Source organism: Plectropomus leopardus, chromosome 17, assembly GCF_008729295.1.
Source record: "Plectropomus leopardus isolate mb chromosome 17, YSFRI_Pleo_2.0, whole genome shotgun sequence".
In the NCBI taxonomy this organism is placed as follows: domain Eukaryota; kingdom Metazoa; phylum Chordata; class Actinopteri; order Perciformes; family Serranidae; genus Plectropomus; species Plectropomus leopardus.
Window position 1 is genome coordinate 13829467 of NC_056479.1, and position 11970 is coordinate 13841436.

The following is an 11970-nucleotide window of genomic DNA, read 5'->3' on the forward strand; positions in this document are numbered from 1 at the left end:
CATATAATTCAATTATTTAGCCTTCAGTCATCTCATCAGTCATTCCTCTTGAGCGTTGTCGTTCACATTTTCTTCACCTCGCCAATTCACAGTTTATGCCAGTGGGCCACCCAGTGGACACAAACAGGGATTGCATCCTCCCTCACCCTCGGCAGATTAATCCAGTTAGAAATTGTGTTTACTTGGTAAACTTACTGGTCTAAATTTCTGTGGAAAAACTGTTTTTAAATTCATTGAGATTGCTATTGAAAAAAAAATGTATAGCTCTAACTTGGAAATCAGATTGCCCTTTAAATTTGTCAAAATGGTTTAAGAAATTAAGAAGAAGAAATTAATTAATACATTGGAGAACATAATATACGTTCTGAGGAGCAGATGTGATCAGTTTATCATGATATGGCAACCCTTTATTGACTGTTTGGGATCTTTCAATCTGCAATTTATTGACCTAGACTTGATGTCGACTCACCACCGTAACTGTAATAGTATGCCCTGTGGATATTAAACTATGTAATGTCTTTTGTGTTTCGTTATGTCTTATTTGTAAATCTGTAATAGGAGTAAATTATTTGAAAAAAGAAAGGTCTTGGAAAGGAAGTAGCACAATATGTAAATTCATAGATAAATGTTTCAGTTCCTTGCTCTTCCAGTCAACATGTCGAAGTATACCTTGGGAAAATGCTGGACCCCAAATGGTTTCTGATGGCTGTTCCATCAGTATTACTGAGTACTGAGTAAAGGGGCGGCACTTTGTACGATAGTCTCGGCCCCCAGTGTGGATGAATGTAACATGAGGTGTAGAAGTGAGTAGTCTGAAGGCTAGAAAGGTGCTATACAAGTACAGGTCCATTTGCCATTTACCATAGAGATCACAAAGAGGTAAAAACTGAAGGGAAAACTGCAACCAAGATATGCTTACTTTTTTCAGCCATATAACTGCCAGAAAAAGACATAAACCAGAACAACCTGTCGCCATGAATAATTTTTGCTGCAACACACCTTGCTATTTCCTCAAGTGATTTATATGACCTTTCCCATCATCATGCATAATTTCGTCCATTGTCAGCACATGCAAGGTCCTTTTTCTGGAGGTACATTTTCCAGATGTGGTTCACTGTTTAGTTAACCTTCCTTAATTAATCAGGTCCTTGGACGCATTTTATAGTCAAGAGAAATCCTAGAATTAATCAATGTCACAACCTTTTTTGTGTCTTGATGTAGGGTTACAAAAAATGTACCAAGACTGCTCTCTACTGGGCTTCATCCTATATAGTTTATCTGACTGTAAAATCTATGTTTAAGATGCATTTTCACCCAAAAATATGTCAAACATATCCAATTTTACCTGCTCTGCTTCAGTGCTATGTTTGACAAACTCACTATATTAACTTGGTCTCATTAAACACCATCATTATTCAGTAAAGTGTGCACACTCTCCTTCTTTTCTCCCCTCATCTTTGACAGTCTCCAGCACCTTTCCACTAGACTGATCAACACATCCCCACTTTCCCCTTATCTGTGTGAAGTCATGCGGACCGAATAACTGAGATTTCAGGTAGCTGGGAGAAAATTGCACAAATCTAGCTCGCTGTGTGACCTCAGAGCTCTCCTCTTTCCTCATCTCAGCTGCTGAATCATTTTTCTACCACAGCTAAAATCCTATTCTCCTAACCCACTGATTCATTTTTCGGTTACCCCTCTCTTGTCAAAAACATGTTTGTGTCAGCAGGGCTACCAGCTGTAGTATTGACCTCCTTCACTCCATCACTGCTGCGTCATTTTTTGACAGCCAAAATCAGCTTCTCCAAAACATGGGACTGTTTGTCATCTGCACTCTAATACGCAAGAGGTACCTCAATGCTCCAAGATGGAGCCAGCGCTTGACCCATCTGTTAGATGCTGCCTTCATTTTTTCACAATCAAACACAAGTTTTCAGCTATTACGAGCCACCAACTATTCTGGCTTCACAGCAGAAACTGCAGTCCTTAAATCCCCCCAAAAAGAACAGTTTTTCCTCCTTGCCTTTCTTTGTCCTTTCTTCAGCACTATGAATCCCCAGATGTTTCTTGGCCTTGCTCGTCTGGATGGAGACCTACACACAGGAGTGTACACATTCTTGTGTTACCAGACTACCTGTGTGCATTGGAACAGTAAAACAGCCACAAACAGCACTGGACAGAGCCAAGGCATCAGCTCATGATCTGCAGGTTAGCACAAACATCAAATAGGCTACTTAACATGCTTGATGGAATTTAAATTTTTAACATGCATTCAGCTTCCTAGGAGAAGCGTAGGAGAGTGTCTGGTTACAGTTTTTAAAGATATTTTTCTCCATCAAAATGATTGCAGTTTGCAGATTTGTGAATGCTATATAAATAACAGCATAGCAAATGCTTGGCCGGGCTATTGACAGTTTAAGTAGACAGCCTTATTGTAAGGGTGCTTTGGATATGTACAGTACATTATTGCACTGGAACTGTCTATCTCGAGTAGCTAGCGGACAACACTTGAAACTTTTCCAGTGCCCTAATCTGAAAACCTTAAAGTGCAACCACTGTAGCAAGAACTGTTTCAGCATGTCCAAGCTTGAGGTGAGGGCACCGACAGTGCTGCTGTCGGAGCCCTCACCCCAAGATGTGTGTTCAAACAGGGCTGAAAAGCATTCACTCCACTGGCCTTTTGTTGTTGTTTGTATCACATTCACATCCCTGGAGCTGCCGAACAACACTGCCAAAGGAGCTGCAACCCCAAACCTCCAGGCAATGATCCAGCCTTGGCCTTGACTTCTCTCTCCCCTCTGGGCTGTCTATGGATGAAGTGACCTTATCACCATGTGAAGACTTCTTAGTCACATTCTGTCTTTTGGAGGCAAACTGGAAATTATTGTTGTCTTCCTCAACTGTCCTTTAATCCCTAGTAGCTGCCTTTAAGTGATTTCATCCATTTTTAAAATTTCATGACAAAGTTATTTTCTTTCCCCAGTGCTGTGTTTTATTTATTTTATTTTTTTTTTAGAAATCCAGATAATAGAACATAAGAAATGTGTCAGAAGGAGTCAATAAGACAGGCTTATACAACTGACATTCCCTCAATGTAAGGAGAAAAGCAAACAAATAAAGGGGGGGGGGGGGTAAAAAATATATATATTATTTTACATATTTTTTGAAAAATACACAAAATAATAATAAGAAGGACAAAAAGCATTAAAAACTAACCAATACCGAGAAAATATTTCATTAAAAAAAGGAAATTCATGAAAAAGAATGTGTACACCAGGAAACAACTGTTTTTTGTTTGTAGTTTGTTATTGATCATCTGGGAATAAATCTACTTGACCGTAATTATAGATACTGATTGATTATGTGTGTAACTGACAGTTAAATCAATTATATTGTCTCATGTGATTTACTTCTACAGCTATACTTTGATAAGATGCAGCCTGCTCAGTATCAATATATAGGCAGTATGTGTGCAATTATTGCCGGCATCTGCAGTTAATACCTCTCGGCTATCAAAGAGACACTACACTTGCCAAGACCACATCAAATAGGTCTCCATAGCCACAATTTGGATACACAGATTAGTTCAAATTATGTTAATGTTACTCCGGGAGCAAAGAGTCTGTTCTGCTTCCCACTCATTGAGCGTGAAGGCTCACAGTTCTTTAAGCCTGATCTGAATGTAATTGTAGTATTGAGAACGAACAGTAAAAAAGCCAGGGTCTTTTGTTGTGTGTGGGAATCGATAATCGATATAGATCAGTATTTTTCAAACAGACTGATGGAAAAAAATAGGAAAGGTCATGTGCAGTGTGTTTACACAACTCTTAAAGACTAAGAGCAACCCAGGTGAACACACACTGCAAAAAAAATATCAGTGGTTTCCATGACAACACAGCCTGTTTGAGGCCAACTCCACGCTGCTTATTTGCTGTCCAAACTTTCCTTTGTGTTAAAATCACCTCTCAGCCAGTTCAGTTTTCAGATGCTCAACTCACACCCGGAATCATAAACTGGGGAAGAAGAAGAAGAAGAAAAGAAAGAGGCAGAGGAAATCTGATGAAGCATGGTGACAAACCATGGGCGACAGATCATCTCTTTGCCTTTCTGTCTCTCCCACCCTCCTCTCCTCTCCAGACAGGGTTGGGCCAAACAGCAGGTGGTGCAGAAGAGAAGCCCGGACATGGGATTTACAAATCTCTGGCTCTCAGACTTCTGCACCGGACAAGCATGAATGAGCAACAAATACCCACATTTATAAAGTAAGTGCTGCTTTTGACCTCTTTGCTACTGTTTGTGGTTATATAAATTGAGCTTTTAATGTTTTATGTCAATTTTAAGTCTTAAAAATAAGCACAGTTTGCAGTAAAATTAAAGGTGAAACACTAAATATACTGCTGGTAATTTACAGTTAATAGAGTGTGTTTTCACTTTTAGTGTGAATGGGGCAGTCTCTCGCGTCTTGAGTATCTAGTTGCATAATGATTTGTATATTATGTCATCAAGTAGCTCTTTATCTTGCTTCATTACATGTCTGGAGAGGCTGTTTGTAGTTCCCTTGAGAGCACTGTGACATAATCTAAGGTCCCACTGATTTTGTTAGAAAATGTGCAGATCAGAACAAGCTCAACACTTTCAATTATCTGTTTTTAAATATTCTATCCTGACATACAAAAGGGAAAAAACCTTAGGATTCATATATCAAATAGAGTAAATTAAATTTTTGGTAAAAAGATAATTTCTATGACCACTTTTATAGTGAAAGGAATATTTGATTTTGGTTCCTAAAAATTAAAAAAAGAGAAGGTTTAATGCTACTCATGCCGTGATAATTATTATTTAATGTATTGCATGATTTAAAAAATATGGCAGAAATTGTCTATAACATTTCCAGCTTATTCATTGTGCTTTGAAGTGCATGCATGCTGAATGACTTGCTGTGAAGACTATCTGTTAATAAGAATGCATTAATATTGCAGCGGGTTTCCTCTGGAGGAAATAAAACCCTTAGGGCTGTGAATGTTTGCCAAAGGTCATGTTTGCCAAACAGAATACAGTCTTTCTATCACCAGGGAAAATCAAAGATTTGGGGCCTGAAAACCATCACTAAGGAAGAGTAGTCAGTGATTTAAAAGCTTCCAATGAAAACAAAGATTTTGAGTTATATACATTCAAAACTGAGCATGGTGTGTGGACTGCGAGCCAGCAAAACAAAGAGGTTTGTTAAATGTTAATGACAAATATGTTTTCATCTCGCCCAGTTAATAGTTATCAAGTCCGGGAGTACCGTTTGGAGTGGGCTCTGATTGGCTGAGGATTTCTACGGAGGATTTCAATGCATCTGTTTAAGCCTGAAGCTTGAATGTTAATGTGTTCACTTAGCTGTCTGCCATCCATTTTAGAAAGGGTGTAGGTTTTGTTTCAACATTAGGAGGGACACAAATATTAAACAGGGGGGTTTTAGGGTCCTCCGCCAGAAAATTTTCAGCATTAAACACTTATTTTCCTGCGCTCTGGTGAAACTTTATGCACCAATTGGTTCATTTTCTGCAATAATTTATGGAGAAACTGTCTTTAATATTGTAAAAATAAAAGTCCTCTACTACTTCATGTTTTTATCGGGAGTCAGAGTTTATCTTTAAAGTTTTTAATAATACGTTTTTTTAAAAAACCTCTTAGTTATTCTATTTGAACTGCACTCTGCTTTTCAAGTTGCTGCCCCTAATTTTCTTTCATCTTCTGATTATCTTTTCTCCTTCTCTCCTCAGCTCGGGTGTCACAGCAATAGTGTCTCCGGCCGCGGCACTCTGAATAAAGATTCACATGGACTTAAGAGTGACAAAGCAGATGACACAAAAGAGGAAAAAGAACTCCGCCCTCTGATCTGAGGACCACAGTTTGTGATGATGTGAGTCATCGGGTTACAAAAGGCCAAAGACGATTTTTGTAAGACATGGAGGCGCTTCTGCTTTGTGTCTGGACTCTATTGGAAGCTGAACCTTGATGTCAACATGAGGTCAAAGACGACATTTTGTTCATCTGACTTGACTCTTGTCAGCGTGCCAACACAGCATCGATGATTCACCCTTTAAAGAGACACAACTGGGAACTAACAGGGTCTGATGATGTAGCAGCTACAGGTGATTTGCATGTGGCCTTTGATTCAAGACGGTCCAATTACAGTCAGTATGGAAGTGCAAACAACGTCTTTGGTCTGGATATATGTTAACAGTACAGAACAACCGAACACTTCATATGAGTACAACACAACAGATTTGACAGAAGACTCAGAGAAATACCAATCGTACATTATCGGCCTCTTCCTGTCCTGCTTGTACACCATCCTCCTCTTTCCTATCGGATTCATTGGAAACATATTAATCCTGGTGGTGAACCTGAACCACAGAGAGAAGATGACCATCCCCGACCTTTATTTTGTCAACCTGGCTGTCGCTGACCTCATCCTGGTGGCAGATTCCCTCATCGAGGTCTTCAATCTGAACGAGAAGTATTATGACTATGCTGTCCTCTGCACCTTCATGTCCCTGTTCCTGCAGGTCAACATGTACAGCAGCATCTTCTTTCTCACGTGGATGAGCTTTGACCGTTACATTGCCTTGGCTAGCTCCATTAGCAGCAGCCCACTGAGGACTATGCAGCACGCCAAGCTTAGCTGTGGCCTCATCTGGATGGCTTCCATCCTGGCCACCCTTCTCCCCTTTACAATTGTGCAGACGCAGCACAGGGGCGAGGTGCACTTCTGCTTCGCCAACGTCTTTGAGATCCAGTGGCTGGAGGTCACCATTGGCTTTTTGGTGCCCTTTTCCATCATTGGCCTGTGCTACTCTCTGATTGGGCGAATCCTCATGAGGGCCCAGAAGCACCGTGGATTGTGGCCGCGGCGGCAGAAGGCCTTGCGAATGATCGTCGTGGTGGTGTTGGTGTTCTTTATCTGTTGGTTGCCGGAAAATGTCTTCATCAGCATCCAGCTGCTGCAGGGCACAGCTGACCCGTCGCAGAGGACTGCTACAACCCTGTGGCATGACTACCCGCTCACAGGCCACATTGTTAACCTGGCAGCTTTCTCCAACAGCTGCCTCAACCCCATTATCTACAGCTTTCTAGGAGAAACTTTCAGGGACAAGCTGCGTCTCTTCATTAAGCAGAAGGCCAGCTGGTCAGTGGTGAACCGCTTCTGCCACCATGGTCTCGATTTACACCTCCCTGTCAGGAGCGAAGTGTCAGAGGTGTGACTGTAAAAACGGAGGGACAATTGTTATAAAACTGATTCCAACAAAATATGCTAAAACATACTTTAAATCAAAGTGATATATCACCCAGTGATATATTACCTCAGCTTTCTTCATCTGTTATTTAGCCTCACCTCATAGCTGTATCAGTTAACCTGCTCACTTTCTGAACAAAAACACAAAAGCACCAAGAATGTACACTCAAAGAAGGATGAAAATGACTTCATGTCTGCATCTGTTTAAGTAGATGATAATGCAAACACAGTACTTAAGCTATTTTCATGTTTATCTGCAAGTTGGATTGTTTTCTTTATGTGTATTTGGTGTGCTATTTCTTGAAAAAGTTAGCTCTCGCCAGCAAGCAAAATGTCATCATCTATCTACCTTTGAAGTGTGGCCTGTGGAGGTAACTAATGGATGGATAAGTATGAGAAGAGACCAGCTTTCATGTACGACACACAGTAATCAGACATTTTCTGGGCATCTCAGATAACCTGTTGAAAAAGCTATTTAAGACTGCGCCACAGCTAAAGTAGCATGCATATCAGGCTGTTTCATCTGCAAGTGAAGGGTCATTTCAGTTAAAACCTACTCGCACTTTTATTTGTATAATGTAAAAAGAAAAATGTACATTTATCAAGAAACTACCATGCACCCACCATCCACGTAAACATCATGACAACCCAACTGCTGTCATCTGTTAAGGGAATATTTAACTCACAAAGTGACAATTTGAAAATCGATTAGTCATGCAGTGTCACCTTGAATTCATAAAAAACCCCATTTTTTTCTGGCATGCCTCCATGGAAAACCACAAACATATTGATTTATTGATTGATTGGGGACCAGCAAAACTACTTCAAAACATCTGTTTAGAATGTCTTACACAAATTGTGCAGTTTTATTCAAGTTTCATGTATCAGCAGCGTGCTCAGTACCTCCAAAACATATGCACTGTAGCTTAAAAATCTCTGACTTAGCAATACTTTGGGGAAAATGCATGTGTTTCAGAAGTGCTGAACCTACGAGTAGATGAAGGAGACTCAGATTATACAGCATGAGTGTGTGAGAGTTTACAAAATAAATGTTTTGACAAAGTTTTGCAGCTGTTTCTGTGAATGTGGACCCCATTCAATCTATAAATCAATATGTTACATTTTCTGTAAAGGCATGCAAGAAAAAGAAAAACAAAATTTCCTTCAAATTATCAAGGTAACACACCATGACTAATAATATACATTTTAAAATAATAATCATAATAATGCAGGACATCACATTTAGTCAATGAAATCAAACACACAAGTAGCAGTGACCTGTTTTTCACTGTAACCACTCTAAGACTGTACCTCTTGCTTTATGCATTTCAGCTAACTTTTTTTGACTGATATATAGCTAAACATTGGTTTGACAGTTCAAACAAATGCTATAAAATGTGTTTTATTTTTAGAAATAAATTTTAAAAATCCAATTTTTCCAGGAATATAAAGTGGAAGTTGTTGAGAAATGTGTTTCTTAGAATTAAAAAAAAAACAGACAACATCCAGCTAGCAAGTTTTGTAAATGTTGTCAAGTATTACGTAAAATAACTTAAGGGCAATACAGCTACACCCCTTATCTATAACTTGTTATTCTTGATGTTTTGATCGCAGTCATGCTATGAGGTAAAATAAGATCATATACAGTTTTGTAAGATGAATCTTCCAGATCTGATGTCTGAGCTCATATATCTTGAAGTTGATGCAGAAGTCAGTGAGTGCTCATTTCAAAGACGGCTGAGTTATTACCCCACTTGTCAGCTCCAGTTAGCATGATAGCAAAGAGGCAGGTGTTGTTCAGCCAGGAGGGGACGAGACTGAGTAAACACATCATTCAACAATGACAACATGATCCTGCTTAAATCTTTGGTTCCGTCTTTAACAGCTATTACAGTGATAGACAGCATCCCAGACGTAAGTAATGGCCCTGAGATAAACAATTTTCCACGTTAAACGCACGTCATCTGCACATTTATGCCTTGCTTTTCTGTCTGTGATCTTATTCAACCAGTTTTTTTTCAATTAACACAAATTGGAACATATGAAATCAAACATAATTTTATATCATAGACCATTACTGGACGTGCAGATTCTCTTTTCATCATTTCTCACATCGCTTCAGACAGAACAACGTTGCTCATTAACACAGTGATCATGGGTTAATGTGATGAAGACTACCAGGCTGCACAGTTGCAGTTTAAATATGTTAAATTGTATTCCAACAAAGGCTCTGTAGCAGAGGTTTAAATGAAACCTGTCATAAAGTTTTACAGCCCCAAAATGTTTGTGGATCAGTCGAAGCCAGCGTTATACATTTTTGTTATGTAATATTGCACTTCTTTCTCAAATTTAATAGTGCTCACAGTTTTGCATTGTATAAAATGTAACAGAGAATGTTCCTTTTTTCATTTACATTCTTACAAAAGGCATGTACAACAGGGTCTGTTCATAAAGAGGTGAATGTATTAAATGACAAAAAGAGTACAGAAAACCCCACCATGCCTCTGACTGAGGATTATATATCAATACATAAAATGTGTGCATTGCCAGCCTGTGGTGGGCCTGAGCTGTGTTTGTGCATGAGGCAGCCGGAGATAATGGCGTGACTGGGAAAAACAGGAGTCCAAACCACAAACTGTTATTCCAGCTGTAACCGTCCCAGCGGCCTGGGAAAGCAGCACTGAGGATTGTGTGAGTGATTGTTTATTAGAGGTCTGCAAAAAATGCAAAACTTGTTGTGGTGCATAAAGATTTTTTTTTGCATTTTATTTCCATTATGCATGTCCCATATCCTTACAGTGCATAAAAGCAAGCATACTTTGCACACTTATATCTCACAAACCTTGACAAAGAAAGGTTTAGGAACACCTTATATATTTGTATTTTGTATGTGGATTTTGTATGTGTAGAAACTGTAATCGTCACAGCACATGCCTCTATCAGAGCCGCCGTGGGCGCAAGGAAAGGGAGACAATAATCCAATGAGAGCTGTCAAGTTTCCTGAGATAAACAAGCAACACCTAAACACCAGAGCCGAGACGCCTTGGGGGCAAGAATCCTCTTTACATCACACATACACACATATGAACACACACATTGAGGGATGCTGTGAGAAGAAGTTGACAGTGGACTGTGTGTACAGCTGAGACTACTGAGGAAGGTTAAAGGTTTGTGATGACTGACGTCACAGAAAGGAAAAAGGGTGTGACTTTTTCCCCTTGCTTACATTTAACATTTCCTCTGGATGATGTTGGATTAAACAATGAGTTTGGGAGCAACAAATCCATCTGGTAATTGAATATAATACAATATATTTAGCTAATTTGTGCAAAATATTGGGCAGATGTTGATGCTACCAAATAATGATGATAATCTAGGGACAAATCCTGCAGCTTTTTACTGTCATAAAAACATAGTTTTACTGGGCTGTGGGTACATTTTTCCTCATTTAACCCCTGCTACTGTTGGCCAAAGACATCAAACTGCAAATAAACACAGAGTGATCACTTCATCAGGTGAAAAACAATGTGATAATGCATGAAAGTGACAGAAAAAAAATGTCTTAAAGTTCTTGCATGGGATTTAGTATCATCTAGTGGTGAGGTTGTGCATTGCAACCCACTGAAACTTACTATGTGTGCCTAGTGTGAAAAGAACTAAGGTGGCTGACACAAACATGTGAATGGCCTTATCTAGAGCCAGTGTTTGGTTTGTCCATCCTGGGCTCCTGTAGAAACAACATGGCAGGCTTTTTGGAATATAAACAGATATAAACGTCTCATTCAAAGGTAACAAAAACGCAACAATTCTTAGTTTTGAGTGATTATGCGTGAATGAAAACTAAATGTTTAGTTTTTGTTCTGAGAGGTGTTGATTCAACTCGATGATAATCCTAGGCGCTGCAGGTATGGTTCTTTCTGTATCGGATTGCATTATGTTAAAAGATTTTTTGAATATTTTGTCTTCTTGTTCCTGTTACATGCTACAAACAACAACAACAAAAACAGACAGATTCTGGTTTATGAGATTTGTAGGCAAACAGTCCGCACTTTGCTTGAGTTGCTTAAAATATGAAAGCAAATATTTATTTCCACATAAACGTGAGCACCCTTAAAATGTTTCTTGTGTAAGAAAGGTGCTGGACATTATCCAAGTGTAAGCTGAGTGGGGGTGGGGCATGTCAAAGTAATTACAACAGGATAGTCTAGGGTTTATACATAATTACAAGGCAGTGCACTCGGTGGACCTCAGCAGCTGAATAATGGATTAGAGGTATAATTGCATTTGTAAATTAAAATCCCTGACAGGAAAAAAGAGCTGAATAGAGGAGATCATTTTACCAGATACAGAGGGAAAGAAAGAAAGATCGGAGTTGACGTGGACCTAATCGAATCACTTTTTGTCAAAATATTGTACATTAAAACTATTGAAAACAAAAAATGTATCGTTATAGCACCAAAACTTAAAACACAATTTTGAAAATTCATACTGGAGGAAGAAGATTTGGAATAAACTGAACTCATGGTGTCTATATGTCCTCTGGTGAACCATTAAAAAAAACAAACAAACATAAATACTTAGGCATGGGTTATATTTTCCCAAATAGTTTCCCAAATAGCTTTATTATTATACAACAAAGAATTTCATATTTAACATTGTTTACCTTAAAAGAGAACCTTTTGTAA

General features: G+C 39.0%; 1 protein-coding gene across 1 annotated transcript; it reads left to right on the plus strand.

Moving 5' to 3' along the window:
- Positions 1 to 6149: 6149 nt before the first annotated feature.
- gper1 (G protein-coupled estrogen receptor 1) lies at positions 6150 to 7253 on the plus strand. Its single transcript, XM_042504239.1, has one exon. The coding sequence runs from the start codon at positions 6150 to 6152 to the stop codon at positions 7251 to 7253; it is 1104 nt and encodes a 367-aa protein (XP_042360173.1).
- Positions 7254 to 11970: the final 4717 nt, after the last annotated feature.